Source organism: Nannospalax galili, unplaced genomic scaffold (genome assembly GCF_000622305.1).
Source record: "Nannospalax galili isolate Female #2095 unplaced genomic scaffold, S.galili_v1.0 scaffold506, whole genome shotgun sequence".
In the NCBI taxonomy this organism is placed as follows: Eukaryota; Metazoa; Chordata; class Mammalia; order Rodentia; family Spalacidae; genus Nannospalax; species Nannospalax galili.
The window spans coordinates 231412-250458 of NW_008353883.1; the positions used below are offsets into that span (position 1 = coordinate 231412).

General features: G+C 38.6%; 1 protein-coding gene across 4 annotated transcripts in view; it reads left to right on the forward strand.

The window, feature by feature from the left end:
* The window catches only part of U2surp (U2 snRNP associated SURP domain containing), a 59427-nt gene extending 52323 nt beyond the window's left edge, over window positions 1-7104 (forward strand). For all 4 annotated transcript variants that reach the window (XM_008850974.3, XM_008850975.3, XM_029554977.1 and 1 more), the window contains 4 exons: window positions 139-249; window positions 2965-3083; window positions 4505-4681; window positions 5704-7104. In XM_008850974.3, coding sequence (XP_008849196.1) covers window positions 139-249; window positions 2965-3083; window positions 4505-4681; window positions 5704-5842 — 546 coding nt within the window. In that variant the 3' untranslated portion in view covers window positions 5843-7104. The remainder of the gene's footprint in view (window positions 1-138; window positions 250-2964; window positions 3084-4504; window positions 4682-5703) is intronic.
* Window positions 7105-19047: the final 11943 nt, after the last annotated feature.

Consider the following 19047-nt stretch of genomic DNA (forward strand, 5'->3'; position numbering starts at 1 on the left):
GTTCTTAGCTGGCAAAAATTTATGTTGGGATTCTATTTTGACTGAGCCCTAACTAGGTACTGCCTTACTACAGTAGAAAAACAGTGCTTGAAAAAGTATTATCGAAAATCCTTATTTAAGAAATGTCTTATTTCACAGCTCAAAGTTATGAAGTTTCAGGATGAATTGGAATCTGGAAAAAGACCTAAAAAACCAGGCCAGAGTTTCCAAGAGCAAGTGGAACACTACAGAGATAAACTTCTCCAGCGGGTAAGAAGTGTTTACTCAGTGTTAGGCATTGCCAGAGGTACTTATTTAGCTTTGTAGAGTATTAGTGTAAACTTAATTCAAAGATAGCTTAAAGAAAAGTATATTGCATACTTAAAGTATGTTGCAAATGATGGTAAACATTGAATGACGACTGGAAATGTTTTATTTTGGTATTACCTATGGTCCAAAAGATTAATCCTGCTAAGAACATGCTTTCAGAACTAGAAAACCCTGTGGGGAAGACATTACATTGATGATAGTGAGAAAACAGTAATTGTAGGATGACCAAGACACCAGTAGAGATGAGGATGGGGAAGTACTGCTATTAGACGTTCATTTGGACTCCTTTCTTGTTTCTAAGAAGGTATAGGGAATGATAGAATGCTACCTCATCAGTGAATTTGAAGCTTTTGAGGACTTTGTATTCTTCTATACAACAAAATATGCAGAGAAGTTTAGAACCAGGATCCCCTGTAGTAACTGTTGAAAGAGCTTGGAGCTTTTGTTGGAACTGCTGTTGACCTGTATCTTGACCTTCTTTACAATGAGAATAACACCATAAAAAGAGAAAAGAGAAAAGGGCTTATGGGGGAGCTTAGAGTTGTTAGGAAGCTGTTAGTTTGCAGACTTGGTGTTGCGGAGCTGCTTAGTCAAGTGATTGGATCTACACAGACCTACAGACCTCCTGTGCCATTCTCTGCTCTTCTGTCATTCAGGAAGATGGATTCTACAGATCATTAAAGGAAGTCATTTCCTTAGCACCTCTTATACTCTGTGGGAGGTTTTGTTTTGTTTTGGTTTGGTTTGGTTGTTTGGTCTTTTTGAGACAGGGTCTCCCTGCAGCCCCCGCTGTCCTGGAACTCACTATAGAGACCAGGCTGGCCTTGAGCTCACAGAGATTCGTCTGACTGTGCCTCCTGAGTGCTGGGACTACAGGCCTGCACCACCAGGCCCGGCTTTTTTTTTTTTTTTAATGATGCTAGTTGTCTATACCCTTTGAGTTCCTATGAGGATGGTGTCAGGTTATTAGCTTGACACCTAAGGGTAGCAAGCTGAAAATGGGTGATATGTGAAATACTAGTTTAGTAGTATTGTATTCCATGATTATTAAATGGAGACAAGATTGTGTTTCTAGAAGGTGTATGCTGACAGTCTGCTAACTATGGTCCTTGTCTGTTTGTCAATAAAGTTTAATAGAACACAGCTATGCCTGTTTACCTATATAGGTATTGTCTATGGTTGCTTTCTTGTTGCAGTGGTACAGTTGAGTAGTTGTTAAAAGAATTATATATGGGGCCCACAAAACAAAATACTTACCTGGCTGTATAAAATTTTTTTGTCAATGTCTAGAATCACTTTCTCACTTTCTAAAAATGAGAAGAGTCAACTAGTTTTGGTGCATACTAATTACTGAGAAATTTATTTCCTGTTATTGCAAAACTATGTTGGCTCAGTATATCTGCTACTGTAATTATTCTATCATCAACAGAAGCTTGAATTTTAAGTGAGAGTGGCAGTTATAACATCTAGGGAAAAGCAAACAATTATTTTTCTGGTTTATATGATTATATCATGTAGTCAGTTTATATTTTTATAAGTTAGGATTAAATTTCCCTTCATAATTGGCATTTATTTCTCACTAATAAAATCTTAATAATCTTAATGGGAGATTATTATGAATAGCCATTTCCCCACTTTTAATCCTTGCCTTTGGTAAGAACTTTTTATTAAAAGAACTTGGTATATTCAGGTAGACTTGCTTTCAACTAGATTCTTGTAGTCTGTGATGGAAAAGTCATTTTCTTCAAGGGGTAGAGATAAGGGGCAGAAGCTCTTGAACTGAAATTTTGACTTTATCCATTGTGACCATGGACATTGTGTTTAATCTTTCTGAATCTTGTTTCCTATCTAGATTGAGGGTAATAGTACTATTGTAGGAGTGTGGGGAGAATTGTTAATACATTGCTTGGGCTGTGATAAGCACTTGGTAAATATTTAGCTACTCTTCAAAGATGATGATGATGATGATTTAATATAGTATAAGAAATGGCTAGTTTCCTAGATGGAGAGACCTTTTTTTGCAAATAAAAGTGGTATCATACCTTTAAATTAAAAAAAAATTGTTTCTGGGGCTGGAGAGATGGCTCAGCGGTTAAGAACACTGACTGTTCTTACAGGAGACCTGGGTTCGAATCCCAGCACCCACATGGCAGCTAACAACTGTCTGTAACTCCAGTTCCAGGGGATCCAGTGCCCTCTTCTGTCCTCCACGGGCATTGCATGACACGGGTGCACTTACCTACATGCAGGCAATACACACATACACATTAAAAAAAAAAAAATTATTTCCACAGGGTTGGGGATTTAGCTCAGTGGTAGAGCGCTAGAGCGCTTGCCTAGCAATTGCAAGGTCCTGGGTTTGGTCCTCAGCTCCAAAAAAAAGAAGAATTTTTTTCCCAAAATAAGAAATATGATTAGATACATGGATTAGTCTAGATTGGCTTTTTTTTTTTTTTTTGGTTTTTTTGAGACAGGGTCTCCCTGTAGCCCCAGTTGTCCTGAAACTTGCTATGTAGACCAGGCTGGTCTTGAACTCACAGAGATCCGCCTGCCTCTGCCTCCCAAGTGCTAGGATTAAAGGTGTGGGCCACCACGCCTGGCTTAGATTGGCATTTTTTTAAGCAACTAAATATATTCTTTCAAAAAACAAAACAGGAGAAGGAGAAAGAGTTAGAACGAGAACGAGAACGAGACAAGAAGGATAAAGAAAAATTGGAATCCCGATCCAAAGACAAGAAGGAAAAAGATGAGTGTACTCCAACAAGGAAAGAAAGGTACGGCCTGCTGTGTTTAAGATACCTGTTCTTTCAAGATTTAGAATGGTATTTTGTTTTGTAATATTTTCCTCAGATACCAACAAACTAAAAGTGATTTTTCATGATAAACATGTTTGACTGCTGCCTGTAGGAGGCAGAATTAACTGAGAGAATGGGGCAGTTAGTTGCCACATGACTTTAATTAGGACATCATCTCTTTACCTGGTTCATAGGGTATCCTTAGCCTTAATTCAGTGTGGGAATTCAGTTACACTATTAGGTATCAAACCCAAAGCTGAAATAACAGCTTACTTGGTCTTCGTGTTGCCTTTACTGTTAGCATCTTTTTCCAGTCTTGAAAGGAGACTGTGTGGCGGCCACAGTGACTTGCTCTGCTCATTAAGTCCTTCGTTCTAGCCTTTACTTCTCTTTCCATTTTTCTTTTCTTTTTTTAAAGACTATTACTCAGCTGTTTTGTGTGTGAGCACATGCATGCCACTGTGCACATGTAGAAGTTGGGGACAACTTGTGGAAGTTTTTTTCTGCCATATGGGTTCCAGGGATTGAACTAAGGTTATGAGGCTTGGTGGCCAGTGCCTTACCTGCTGAGCCATCTCATAGGCCATGTTTCTTAGTTTTATAGTTCTTAAATGTCTGATGTAATGGAGCAGTTGCTTCAGTTACCAGAATTGAAGTTTTCTGAATATAAAAACAAAGTGATTGCAGATAAAAATCTGTTTTAGTCATTCTGAAGATGCTTATAAATAGCAAAATTACACAAATTGGTTAAATAAAAATGTCACTTTTTGGTCTCTTATTATTTTGATGTAGTTTCAGATTACAGAAATTGCAAGAATAGTATAAATAATCCTGCATACCTTTTACCCACGTTGCCCACATGCTCAACTATTTCTATTTTTGCTTTCAGTTCTTGTCTCTTTCACCCCATCACATTAATTATATTTGGCTAGCACAGTGCCCCCCATGCTCTTAACCATATTCATTTAACCTCAATAAATGTACCATATCAGGAAATTAACATTGAAAAAAACAAATCTTTGCTGTTATCCAGTCTAGAAACTTTTAAATTTTGTTAACCATCCCAGTGATCTCTTACAGCAAAAGAAAATTCAATTTGGTTGAATTTACTTATTTTTGAGCCAAGCTATCTTAAGACTTGTTTTGATATAAAAACTTTGAATGTGGTTAGAAAATAGCAGTAAAGTCATGTAAATTGATAATGATTACCAGCTAATTTAGTAAAAATTGAAAATTAAGGTGGCCACAGCAGGTTGATCTCTGTGAAATTGAGGCCAGCCTGGTCTCAGTGAGTTCCAGGCCAGCTGGGGATACAGGGAGACTCTGTCTGAAAAAGATGAAACTGAGTACCTAATTATTTTTTTCTCACTTGTGGAATGTGTTGGTGACTTTGATCATAGGAAAAGACGACACAGCACATCTCCCAGCCCCTCTCGCAGTAGCAGTGGTAGACGAGTGAAATCCCCATCACCCAAATCGGAGCGATCGGAGCGTTCAGAAAGATCTCATAAAGAAAGTTCCCGGTCCAGGTCATCTCACAAAGATTCTCCTAGAGATGCTAGCAAAAAAACCAAAAGGTACACGCAAGTCATTTTAAAACAGTATTTCAGATGCCAGTTAACTAGTTATTCTACCAGCTTGGAAAATAATAGCATTGGCAGATGTTTTCTTTAAAGGCGTTCAGAAAACCAGGGAGATACACTTTCGTTTTCGATTATTCCTCCCATTTCACTACCCCAGTCTTTGTCATGACCGAGGCACAGAAGCTTCAGCAGGTTAAAGGCCAAATGGCCAAGAGTTTTCATATTTCCATTGTTCCTGTGGGGTGAGGGCTTTACTTTTCACTCTCCTCTTTGTTTCTGTACAGTAGGCTCAGAGTTTGTCAAAACTGGGAAAAAGAAACACCCCTCCACCGGAGTGTTATTGATAAGTTTTGGCAAGATTAGTAGAAGTCAATAAAGTACTATTTATACCATTTCTTCAGTATGTAATTTAGTATTTTAAGCTTTTTAGTTCTACAAAAGTGGTTCAGAAATTTTTTGTTGTTGCTGTTTTTTGCTTTAATATATTATTGGAATTTTTTATAAAACCAGGTACAAGACAAAATCTACAGTACATGTATGGTTTTTTGTTGTGGAAATCTTCATAAACAGAACTTAACAGAATTATGCTGTCTTAAATGGTACCTTTGAATAGCAGTAGAGGAGTTAGTATTTTCTCTCAAGATAATGCAGTGTGCTACTGCTGTGTTTTTAGAACTGTGTGAGTGTCTTAGCAACCAACTTGAATTTAATCTTGTGAATTAGGGGTTCAAATTTGGGGGCCGTATCAGTTACCTGAGAAGCTTGTTAAAAATGCACATTCTCAAGTAGGGCGGTAGAGGACTCAGAAATTTGTCTTTTCAAACAAATGCTCTGCTAATGATCATCAGTTCAGTGTACAGTGAACTCAGGATCACTGAACACATTTGTATATAGGAGGTAAAGAATAAATTGAGTTTGCGGTCTTAGTTCATTTATTATGCCTACTTAGAGGTCATTTTAGGCACTTTTGATGGCAGAGTATTTGAAAAATTGTTCTTGTTTGTATGTTTCCTCAGGTCACCATCTGGTTCAAGGACACCTAAAAGGTCTAGGCGATCGCGGTCTAGATCCCCTAAAAAGTCAGGGAAGAAATCCAGGTCCCAGTCCCGATCTCCACACAGGTCGCATAAAAAGTCAAAGAAAAACAAACACTGACATATGTTTTTAAGATGCTGTCACTTATTGGAGATGCAATTTTGTTTTGTGCCTGAATTGTCTGGTTTTTATTTTGTTTTCTTTTGTTTTGTTTTTAATAAAAAAAAACCACACACACAAAAACACAAAAAAATATCTAATGAAAGAGCATTCCTGGGGTTTTTTGTTTGTTTGTGAATGCATGTGTACACTCATGAGTAACTGCATCTGTAGACCTGTCATTGTTTTATATTGTATAAATTACTTTTGTTGTGGCTGTTTATCAAGATGAAATTTTTATTGTGCTAATGAATTTCATCAGAACTGTGTACAATGGATCTGCTGGCAGTAGTATAGTATTTTGTTTTAGGATGTTGTGACTTAGACAGATAATACAGATGTCTTCCCCCTTTTGTAGCTTTGACAATTTGAATTAGATTTCAAATAAAATCTGAACAGAAAACTATAATGTTGTTTTTTTGCCCAATTGGTGATAGCAAGTCTACTTAATGAATTTGGCACTACTGCTGTTTCTTATGCCTAATGCACTTTACAAGCTCCAACGTTCAAGTAGCTAATGTTTTATATTTACTAAGATGACTATCAAAAATTAAGGAACCTGTGATTCCTGTGTAGTAAGTTTTCCTTATCCATTTCATTAAGAAGGTTCTCTTGGATAGTACTTAAACCTAGAGATCAAAAGACTTAAGTGGATATGGTGTGGTATTTTGTTAATGTAATGCCTGCTTAAAATACTTCTCTTTTTTCAAAGAAGCAATATGATTTCAAAACACTCAGCCCATGTTCTGAGCAATTACATATTTTCAGGGGAAAATTAAATATCTTTTAATTTTTATCTTCTATCATGAAACATGTTTATTTATAAGAGGTTTTATAACAAGATTTGCCATAGAATTATTTTGTATACTAGTTGCCCTTTTTATAATTGTCTGTAGGCTGTCTTTGAAACACTGGTATCACAGTATCTCCACAAGTTTGTTTGAAACACCTTACGTTTAAATTTTTCCTTTTTTTGTGATTTGGTTTGAGGTGCAGCTTTAAATAAAAACTTAAAAATAAAATGGTTCTCAGGCAATTTTAACACCCAGTGGTTTGTAAATTCAAGGTGCAAAAAGTTGTCTTAAACCATTTGCAGAGTTGAAGTCTATTATAAGCAAGAGTAAAATTGCTGCAGTCTGAGGAAGAAATGAGAAAACTTGTATAATGTTAATCAAAATATTGCAATGAAATATAATAAAGGGTTACATAGACTTGAACTGACACTATTAGTTGTCAATCTTGCTTTCAATTTTTAATTTAGGCATTTTATGTTGTTTATCCCTCAAATGTAATAATGAATTGGGTTTTGTTGTTGCTTTTTGAGACAGGGTCTCACTTTATAGCTCTGGCTGACCTGCAACTCGTCGTGTAGACTAGGCTGGCCTGGGACACAAAGAGATAGATCCACCTGCCTCTGCCTCCCCATTCCTGGGGTTGAAGGCTTGTGCCACTATGCTCAGCTAATGATGGATTGTTTTGATTTTATATTTAAAAATACTTTTTCAACTTGTTTACTTAATCACAAAATGAGACATTCTGTTCTGTATTTTGGTGAATTAGCTGAACAGTAAGGCATAAGGCATGCCTTTTCCAAATTTAGCACATCTGTAGTAGCTTTAGAAACAGGCCAGTCATATTATGGCTCTTACCATGAAAAGAGTACTTAGAAGTTATTCCCTTATTGTTTACCTGTTTTGTTAGGAAATATTAGTTCCTAAAAGTTACTCAGAATAATTCATGTGAACATTTGGTGCTGATACATAAAGACCTATAAGCACAGTCTCTTTAAAAGTAATGTTTTCCTCCCCTGTTTATTGCCTGGGAGAATAGAATTTTGTGTATTCTGTCTCCCTTTGCAAAGTTACAGCAGTGCTCAGTTGCTAGTGGTTTTTGGCATTCCTCATTCACTGGTATCTTTGGATAGGCTAAGAAATAATTGGACAGGAAATTATTTTCTCCAGGCAAACTGTAAGGAATATTTTTCTCTCTAAAGAAATATCCTGGAGAAGCAGGAATATAAAATGTTAATTTGTCTTTGAGCATTTGTTGTATTTTTTTTCTCCTGCAGTAGAATTTCACATTTTTTTTTCTTTATCTGGATCTATATGTAACCGTTGTAGTTTATCTTACAGTGAATAAAACTGGCTTCCTTTTGGGTAGGTGGGGAATTGCTTAGGCCTGATAGAATAAGTATTCTCTCAAGTTTAATGTGTATATTATATTGTACTGAATTTTGTTTTTTTGAATTGCAAATAGTATTAACTAGGTTATTTCCAGTTTTACTTTTATGAGGAAACTTGTAGACAAACTTTTTAAGTTCACTATAGATTCAGCTGTGCATGGTGGCATGTGTGTTAGCCCAGCACTGAGAGGCTGAGGTGAGATCATAGTGAGCTCAGGAGTCTGAGATCAGCTTGGGCAGCAGTCAGATCCTGTCTCAAAAACAATGCCTGTAGATTCCGGTGAAGTTTTATGGGATCAGGAACTGTTGAGTTTTAAGAAGGAAGCAGTTCTACATATTTTTCTAATAACTTATTAATCTATATCTTCGTTTAAAAAACACACTTATGTAGCAAGATTTCTATGAATTGGCATGATCAGATAGTTAGAGGAAAGACTATTCAGGCTATGTGACACAGTTTTTCTCTGCTAAACTCCATGTAAGGGGAAATCCTCTGTTGTCTATGCTTACAAAGAACATAGTTTAGACTCCTACCTTCCAACTTAACTTACACATGGGATTCTTTACCACGGCGATGCAGTTTAACTTCCCTCTCTCTACAGGTAAGAGAAAGTAAATGTGTTGGTCTATATCGTACAAAGAGAGTCCCGTGACTAGAAAGGATCCTGGTTTTTGTTTTTTGTTTTTCCCTTTGACATTTTATTTCCTTACTGCTGCGATTAAGCAGAAGGGGGAAGTTAGAGATCAGAAACTCTGATAACAAAAGGCCCCGATCCAAGGGATGCTTTTATTTGGCTCAGAATAGTTTTGGCTTTTTGCTAAAGTTTGCAGAAATTGCTCTATAGTGACCTAATTTTCTTTATTGCAGACCATTCCTGTGGGCTTAACCTGAGACTTACTCCAATTAAAGAGACCTGGAGGGAATATTTGCTTGTGACCTATGTATTTTTCCCCTATTCTTTAATATTCTTGAGCACTTAAAAATACTTAAAAGAAGTTTTGTTCATGATCAAATTGGGTTTATTAGAAATATCCTGTACACCTTTGCCTTTGTGGTGGCATAAGTTCTGAAAAATAGCATAACCCTATGATGTCATTAAAGTCTCCATTCCAAAGTAATGACCATGACAGGGTGATTTCTTCAGCACAGAAAGTTGTTTTTAAAAATAAATGGTACCATTTTTCTAAAACCATATATTTTATTTTTTATATCTTTATTATTGATTGATTTTTAAATTTATTGAGAATTTCATACATGCATATAAGGTGTTTTGATCAAATCCATACCCACTCCCTCCACTCCAACTCCTCCCATATCTCCCTATCATTTTTTTCTGATAACTTCATGCACTCATTTTTTTAAATGGGGCTTTTGGCTACTCTTAACATTCCCCCCTCTGAAGAGGTAGCCCTAAAATCTTTTAAGGATTAGATAAGAACTCCCAAATACTTTCAACATTTTTGGCCTTTAGAATGGAATATGTTGCTAAGAGGCCCAAGGACATTTTGACTTTTAGCCAAGAAACTGGCTACTTTTCTTTGGGGTCTCTTTACCCTAACTGCCTAGCCAATTCCTACGTCCTATTCTTACCACCCTATCCTCTGAAGAGGTTGCCCAACTTGTGGCTATGGAATCAGGACACAGACCGCTCTGGCTTCTTTCATGCTGAACAGGGACGCGGGGTTGAGGCGATTGGAGCACGCCTTCAGTGGGTCGATCTAAAAGCCTTTTGTTTGTTTTCCTCTTCTAATTTTTGATGAACAAGCTAACTACAGAAAACTCAGTGCTGATATTAGTGAAGACAACTTGTAGAAGTGTAAAGGATCTTGTGACTAAAAAACTCGCAGTGTTTGGTGTTTTCATAATTCACACGCATGTTTTGGAATAGATATTAGAGTGTTTGTTATCCTTTTGGCTTTTTCTTGTTTTTGATATCAACTTCCCAAGATTTAGATCACATACATATATGAATCTCAGGGAAAGTGTGATGTTAGAAAAGGTGGGAATGTGCCGCTGTTGCAAGTGAGCAACATTGTTGCATTCAATGCCTCGTGTTTATTCAGTACCACCTCACAGAGTCTCAGTGTAAATAGATTGTATGTATAATCAGTCATTTGTATAGTTTGTAGATATGTAGATAACATGCCCTCGTTCATTTTCATATGTAATTGTGCTCAGAATATTTGTGTTTTCTTTTACTTTAGCAGGCTTTTGTATGTCATGTGTTTGGTGATTTGAAATATCAGAAAAGACAGTGTTTCAAAAATGAGAGTTCCACAGTTGAAATCAGCTCAGCTGAAGTGGTCTACAGCAAGATGGTTACTGTTACTCCATATAAGAGTTAGGATTGTGAACTGCCCTCCAGTTGAGACTGTCATTTTATAGTTTTTCTACATAAAGGTTATATAGTTGCAAACAAAGCTTGTGGAATTCCTTTTTGTTGTTTTTGACTTTTAATTAAATAAAATGTTTTCATAGTAAATTTAGACTGTTGATTCCATATGATTTTCCCTTTTTTTTAATTTTGTTTTTTTTTTTTTTTTTTTTTTTTTTTGAGACAGGCTCTCCCTATAATCCCAGCTGGCCTGGAACTTACTATGTAGACAAGGCTGGCCTCAATCTCACAGAGATCTGCCTGCCTCAGCCTCCTGAGCGCTAGAATTAAAGGCGTGTACCACCAGGCCTGGCTTCTATCCAGGTTTTCTAACATGAGCCCTGTAAACTGTGTCTAGCTTTCAGCAGCTGTCCACATGAAGCAGCAAAGTGCTGCATTTATCAGTTGTGGCTAAAATATTGTTACATTTTATATGTTTTAAGAAAACTGGCCAGATAGTTTTGTGGTAGACAGTTCTCTATTGATTAAGAAGTTTGTATCCTTATTCTCTGTTATTTTGTTAAGTTTATTTCCTTGAGGAAAATTACAAATACATCGAAAAATAGCATGCAACATCCATCTATCTACCAACATGTTATACCAAGTTGTTAGTGTATTTCTGTTTTGTTTTAAAACCTAACCATTATCACACTAAAAATAACTCACTGTTTCCTTTTTAAGGTTTCTTTTTTTTTCTAATGTGGTAAAATGCTCTTGACAGACTGCACCATCAAACCATCTTTAACAGTCTGGCTCACTGGTGTTAGGTGTGTTCACATGCTGTGCGGCATCTACGTAACTTTCATCTTGCAGAGTTGAAGCTCTGCACCCTTTATATCCCATTTCCCCTCCTGCCTTGCCCCTCAGCCACATTCTGCTTTGTTGCTGTTGGACTAATCTAGAAAGTGAAATATAGAACTTCATTTCATTAAAATTCTTTTACCATTTGTACAACTCCGCGTCCTCTGTGTCCTTTTTAATGGTTATGTATGATGTAATTTCATATCAACACTTCATAGCATGGCATCCTAAGATGTACTTGGGAAGCAAACTGATTTTAAATTGCAGTAGATTGATATTAATGGCCATGCTCCCATGGTTTTCTGGTTTTATTTATTGCTTGATGAAAAGGAAGGGATTTTTTTTTTTTAGTACTTAGTAAGCTTAGCATTTGCAGTAGATACTTACTTTGCTAGAAAGAAAGGGAAAAAACAAACTTCTGATTTTTTTAAAAAAGTTTTTTTCTTGTCTTAGAAAACAGTGTTAATCAAATTCTTTTAGAATAAAGAACTTTATTTGGTTTTTAAAACTTGATGTGGTATGGCATGGTGGTAGAGGAGGAGGAAGAGCCCCGACTGTGGTGTCGTTTGGATTTAAACACCAACTTGCTGCAGTGTGTGATCTTCTCAGTCTTCTCCCCTAAAAGCAGGGGATGACGACCTTGAGAACTCACTGAAAGCATCACATCACATGGGCATCCCTGGCACACTGTCTTTACTGGTACCTGAGTAAACATTTCGTATTCCCAGAATCTAATGATGGGAGCATCCTATCATTAAAACAAGGTAGTGTGCACGAATTCCAAAGCACTCATATCTTTGAAGAGATTTAAAAGTCCCTTGATTTGTCAGCAGATTTCATTAACTCCATAATATAGTGGTATTTGTTGTGTACTACCTGCCACTTCATAATATGTCGACACAAGCTTTTGATAACATTTGATTCTCACTTCCCTTGAGGAAAATATTCCTGTTAAGTACACTTAACAATACTTGGTTGTCATTTATTGTGGAACTCCATTGGTCAGAGTTTCTGAAAGGGGAATCTCATCAAGGAAAATATTAAGGTGAACAGCTGAAATAAGGTGTATGTATGAACCCAGAGGTACTGTGAAACTGATGAAGCCCTGGATTTGTTCTCCAAGATCAAAATAAAAAGCCTGTACAAATTATCCGAGCTGAGCAACAATGTGCAATTTTCACAAAATTGGCAGAACAATATCCTTTAAAGAAATAAGAGGGGTAAGCAATATGGGTGTAATCAAACTCTTGTATTTTGTATGTATTTGCAAGTTAGTCTGCATCTTCAGATTATGCAGGAAGAAATGTGCCCTGAAACTACTTATAGAATGGAGCTGTAACGATATGGAATTTGGAAAGGAAATTACACTTTAAATTCTGTTCAGAAATAACAGCTTTGTAGTAATGTCCTCAGGACATTGGCAAAGCTCTTTGGAATTCTCAAAGCTGTAAAACATGAATTTGGAGGAGCATAACTTTGATAAAAACATCATGTGGTGGCTTCGTATAGCCAAGGCATTGAATTTGAGAACAAATACCTTGCTGAAGGTTGGCTTTCTTCACAGCTGAATAGTTCTATTATATGAAGTACTATTAGTTGATTTTTCTTGTTTCAGCATATTTTACTATGGCGTGCAATAGATATTGGCTGTGAACAGTTTATTAAGAGCATTTAGGATAATGCTTTTCCTTGAGTTTGCTGTGCTAACATTGTAATAAAGGCTTTATGATAGCCTTCACTTTGGGGAAACTAAGCATTTAGTTGGCCCAATAGAAGCTTCTCACAGTGTGGTGAGGTGCCAGATAACAGGAATTATTTTATTAATAAGTAGCTATCTTCTCTAATTGCAGCAGTATTTAGCTAACATGAACTTAAGCCCTGTAAATTTTAGTCACATGTCATAGGTAATTTATATATTTCATCGGATGCACAGGATACATCTATTTTAAGACTTCAAAGAAAAATGTGCAGCATGCTCAACTCTGCCAAATGCTGTGTATGTGTAAGTGCCACAAGGCAGGAATGCCACTCATCAACTAATGTTCAAGAAGCACCTACATCTAGAAATGTGATTTAATTCTGGATTGCCTGAAAACATACTTAATTTGGCTTAAATAGCAAGTATGTTAGAGAAATCTTTGAGTAGGGAATGATCATTTTACCTGTTTGTTCCGTGACTGAGATAACGTGTTAAAGCTTTTCAGAATGTTAGTTCACATCAACACTTCATATATTTTGGAATTAAATCTAGTGTAACCTTTATTTTGTGAATATGAAACGATAAAATCAGAACTGTAAAGACTTAAGAAGGGTTTGGTGTTAAGAGTTATTCTGCCTACTCTGTATTTCATGTCTGTTCCTAAGTTGCAGCATTCAGCCATGTACAATAGCTTATCTTTAAAATACTCTTCACGGTTTATAATCGTGGCACATATTCAATGAAGAGTTAAGTTGGTTTTCAGTGCCAGAATTTACAGTGGAATCCAAAGTCCTTAACCTCATAGATTACCAGTTTTCTATGAGCCTCACATCTCCTTAAATACCTCAGACTATAGGAGAAAGCCAGCAGCCTGTTTTTAGTACCTGATCCAGCTCTTGGGTTCTTTGTCAGTTTATCTTGATGTGCCTTTGCATAATATCCATTGGGAGTTCGTGGGCCCTTGATAGCTTTGCAAAAGCTCCTTAAGACTGTGTAGAAGATACTTTATCTTTGTTGAAAGAGACCCTTTGAATGAGACATGACTGCGATGGATGGCCTTTGGGGGGGAAATGGAAGCATCCTACTGTCTTTACCTCTCCTGATTCCCTTGCCTCTCTGCAGTTTTTAGTACTGTCCTTTGCAGAGTGTGTTGCAAACAAGCTAAATGATAAACTTCCTGTTCTTGACTAGAGTGATGTTTCTTTTAACTTCTTGATGTGTACAGATTCTGGCCAACACACTGCCCAATGCAAGAGGAAAGACAGTACGGATAACAAATGCCAGCACTTTCACAGTTACCTATGTGAATGAATCCAAATGTCAAACCTCTAGGCCTCTGGGTAGTTCACATGCAAAGTGTTTTTGGTAGCTGCACTCCAGACCTTTGTTATCTACAGGGTTTGATGAAGCAATCTGCGGGTTGTTGCTCCTTTGCAAACCTACCTCTCTATATTGCCGTCAGCTGTTGTAAAGCATGTGTTTGGAATGCCTCCCAGCTGGGTGGCCTTGGTCAAGATGACTAACCACATCTGCAACAGGAGTGTGTCATCCATATCACACAACATCAACCTGAATACCTGCTGGGCACCAGGCCCTGGGGACAGATGGATGACTAGGACAGAAAAGTCCATACTGCTAAGGAACTTAATGTGAGAAGTCAGACCCAAGGCTGCTGATCAGGGAGGTTTCAGACGGTAAAATGTTCTGAAAACTAGAAAATTGGTTTGAGAGGGTATGGTGTCAAAGGGAGCCCAAGATGAGTGGGATGATGGAGTTGGCCATGGAGAGAGTTTCAGGCTGAGGGAGCCGGGAGGTAGCATGTCTAACAATGTTCATGCCCTGGCAAACAGGAGGCAGTGCCGCCCGAGTGCAGGGAGGAGCCAAGAGTGGCACAAGGCCAGGCCAGGTAGAGCCTGACAGTTTTAACCAAGGGAAGTGAGATGCAGTTTGAAAAGATCATTCTGGCTGCTGTGCACATGGGATGGGTCAGGGGCAGGAGCAACGGGGAAACCAGAGGGGAGGCTCTTGGCTGTGCAGATTAAACGTGATCGTGTAAGTGGGGTGTCTAGCACCTCCCCAGCATGGTGTGGCTCCCATCTAAATAATTTAAGCACTCTCATTTCTTGGATCCTGTGATTCCTCCCTGTACTCAGCAGAGGTTAAGTATTCCCTGATTAACTTCGCTTGCTTTCGTATACAGAAATCCAGCCAGCAGATGATCAGGACTTAGCTTTCCTTGCTCTCACTGTGCACAGTGAAATGAGACCACACAGCATTCTTTCCTATCTTCAGTTCACTGCCATCTGCTAGCCCGTTCCCCCTATTTCACTGCAGAAGGTCAGTAGAATATTTGGAAAGCAGAGTTGTGGGCTTAAACATTGGGCTAAATGGGCTTCTTTACGGTAGCATTTCTCAGGACCTTGAATGTGCACTGTGTGCCCTCAGGCAGGGGATGTCACTCCTGAAATGTCTCTGATTTTAGAAGGCTAAAGTATGGCTGGGCACACTTTGGAAAACATCTTGAAACTGTAGTTAGACGACTTTTTCAGAGGATCCTTTGGTAAAAACAGACTGTCTCTAGCTAAATTAAGAAAAATGAATTCAGTTGAAAGGCTTGTCAGGATGCAGAGAATTGACAGTGCAGCTGGAAAATCAGATGTGGGAGCTGGCAGGGCAAGAGAGTGGCAGGCCAGGAAGGCCAACCACAGAACAGCAATCCAGCCAGTGCCCCACCAGGAAGGGTCAAGGTTCCAGTCTTCAGACTCTTGTCTTTCAGTGAGGGGTTCAGATTTCAGGAAGGGGCTGCCTGGTGGACCTCTCTTGTGTTATCGATGTTGAGAAAAAAGAACTTTCAAATTATGTATATGTGTGTGACTATGTGCATGTGAGTACAGGTATGTGCAGAGGCCACAGGCATTGGATCCCCCTGGAATTGCAGTTACAGGAATTATGAACTGCTTGATGTGGGTGCTGGGAACTGAATGTATATGCTCTTAACCACTGAGCCTTCTCTCCAGCCCATAAAGAGAACTTTATGGCTACCTATGATCATTGACTGTAGTTAATTTTTTAAGATCCTGTTAGAAGCTTGAGTTGTCACCATACATTAGAAATTTAGGGTTATTTTTAGACCCAGAACTATTGGGTCAAAGAATGTCTTTTAAAGCTCAAATTATGAATAGCATCAGCTTTCTCTCCAGAGAAGTACTATTGTTTTAGACTTCTTCTAGTGTTGGGGAATGAGTATGCACCGTATCTTTGCCAGCCCTGGGAATTTGTGACACACTGTTTTAAAAAGTAATTCAAATTGGATGAAATTACTTGTTCCCAGCTTGGGAGATTTCTGGAATATATAAAGCAGAGGGAGATTTTGGCAGGCTATCTAGATGAGTGAAGTAACTGCTTTAGTCATCTGGAGAAATTTGTGGGTCTAAAGCAATCCCACTTGCATAAACCATGCTGAGTGGCAGCCATGTCCCCAGAAGCACACTGATTTCCTCTGACAGCAGAGGCACAAAGCCAGACTCCCAGTGTGAGTCTATTGTAGCCATTTTTTCCTCTTTTTAACCACTATACCATTTATAGAAGAGAGAAAGTATACAATAACTTAGATATGTCTTTGAATGACTTTAGTTGTTTTCATTTTTGTGCAATTTTTCTAGGTGTGTGTGTGTGTGTGTGTGTGTGTACAATAACTTAGATATGTCTTTGAATGACTTTAGTTTTCATTTTTGTGCAATTTTTCTAGGTGTGTGTGTGTGTGTGCGTGTGTGTATAAATATATGAACATACGTGTGTGTTCCTGGGTGAGGATAAGGGAAGACGTTTAAAAAAAATTTTTTTAATCAAGATAAGCAACAATATCTGTCCTCTTCCAAGCCAGGGACCACACAGGCAGGTTCTCATTTTTCTATGATGTATTGGCATGTGGTTGGGTCAGGTCCATCTCCCAAATGAATATTGGGGTGGATACTGGGAGAGCTGTGAGGCCCTCTTGCACTGGGGCTTATCAGAAACTACAGTGTAAGTTCCAACCTCCAAGTCTTACCTTGTTGATGATGATCTACAGAGGAGCAAAACTGAACATCAGACATGGCCACATGGGAGAAGAAAGCATCTCTCCATCATACGTTAGGACACCCCTAGCCTGTTGTCCAGAGCCTTCGGTGTGAGTTGTCCCTTCCCAAATAGAAGTCAGGTTAGTAGTGACACCCCTGACCCCATTTACCAAAATTCTAGAAGAGGTCGGTCCTCACTTTAAAGAGTGCTCACGAAAAAACCACTCAACACCCCCTTTCCTATGACAGCTTTTATGACCTTCTTATAACTGTATTGCTGTAACCTACATGTTAGATCATAGACCCGGAAGCTCGCTCTCTCTCTCTCTCTCTCTCTCTCTCTCTCTCTATCTCTCTGAAATAAGACACAGCCCTCTGCAGCTGACAGGTTCTTGCTGTCATGGTTTGAACACACAGATTTTAAGGGGTGGGGGAGGACACCCGACCTCACCCCACTTGGAGCTGCAAGATAAATTTATGGGTCTGTCCAGTACCTGGATCCTTGGAACATAGGCTATGCCACACTAAATCATGTGATGGGAAACTTTCCACCAACCCCTGAAAACCTGTAAAAGTCAGAAAATCCCCTTTGTTCAAGGAATTTCTCTGAACCCCCATCCCCCAGGTTGCGCATGATGCCTTTCCCCCTACTCCTCTTCAAGCAATCTCTTCCAGTGTTCTTAGAATGCTCATAATGCTGTCCTACCTCAAGGACTGATCATGACCCCAAGGTGCTGAGGTCTGCTCTCTTACTAAAGTTCATTCTTGAAGGTAATTGGTTTCAGCTTCCTTCTCCATGAACCAACTGAACCTGCAATTCTCTGTGTTATAACACTACCAAGACAAAATCGACAGTCTTAACCCCAGGTTTCATCAGTTATCATGGGAAGTCCAGACTACAGGCTACCCTCGCCTCCAGCATCCCAATACCTGTAAGGCTAGGTACTCCCTGTACTGTCCAGGATTCAAAATCCAGCATTAGCAAAACCCCCCTGTGTCCTTGCCCTCAAGAAGTTGAATTTAATCTGAAAAGTAGCAAAAAAAAAAAAAAAAAAAAAAATCTATAGTTGTCGTGAGTATACAGAGGGCTTTGTTACAGAGCTGGACTCTGAACCCTGGAGGACAGCTGGGAAGGTTTGCAACATCCATAGATAATCCTATTTGGAAATAGCATCAGAAGTCTGAGATTCTGTACACGTGTGGTTCAAAAGACCCCCTTTCCACAGCAGAAGCCTGGGACCATCACAGCTCCAGGACCCCTTGAGACTGGTTTCAGGGTGATGAAAGAACCCTAGGGTCAAAGCATCTCTCACTAAGAAAGGAATACACTCACGAGTGAGCATATTTACATCCAAAAGGCTGTACCTAGCATAGGAAGGGTGCTGGGTCATAGTGAGACACCTCATGTTCTTCCATGACTGTGTGAGCTTGGCCAAGACACTTACTGTCCTTGAGTTCCAGTTTCCTTGAGTCAAATCACTTGCCCAGATAAGAATCACACAAGGCTGTCAGGACTCAGATTCCAGGGCCCTAGCTTTGACAGCCTGGTTCAGCAAGTCTGGAGAGGGGCCTAGGACCCAATGTCTATATCTATTTGCACTTAATTTTAGGAAATGCAAATGTGTACAAAAGTGGAAAGAATAGTTTGATGGATTCCATCCACTCAGAGCTGTTTTAATCCACGTAATTCCCAGCCATAAAGTAAACTTATGTCAGCATGCTTGTTACTTTACAAGATATAGACTTTCAAAAACATCTATGATACTATTTGACACTAGGAAAAACAATGGCTCCTTAAGACCATCAGTGCTCACAAAAATACAATTATCTTGTAAGAAATTTATTTCTCAAAATCCAAATCAGGTTCATGTTGATAGATAAAATTGGACATGGATGAATCCAGTTGATCAGGAGAAAGCAACAGGATACAGATAAAACTCCATTGGAATAGAGTTTTTTTAGCAAAGGAACACATGGGACAGATTCCCTTCTGGGCAGGGAAAATGTCTGCCTCGGGTCATGAGCTGGGGCCTTTATAAGGGGGAGGCTTT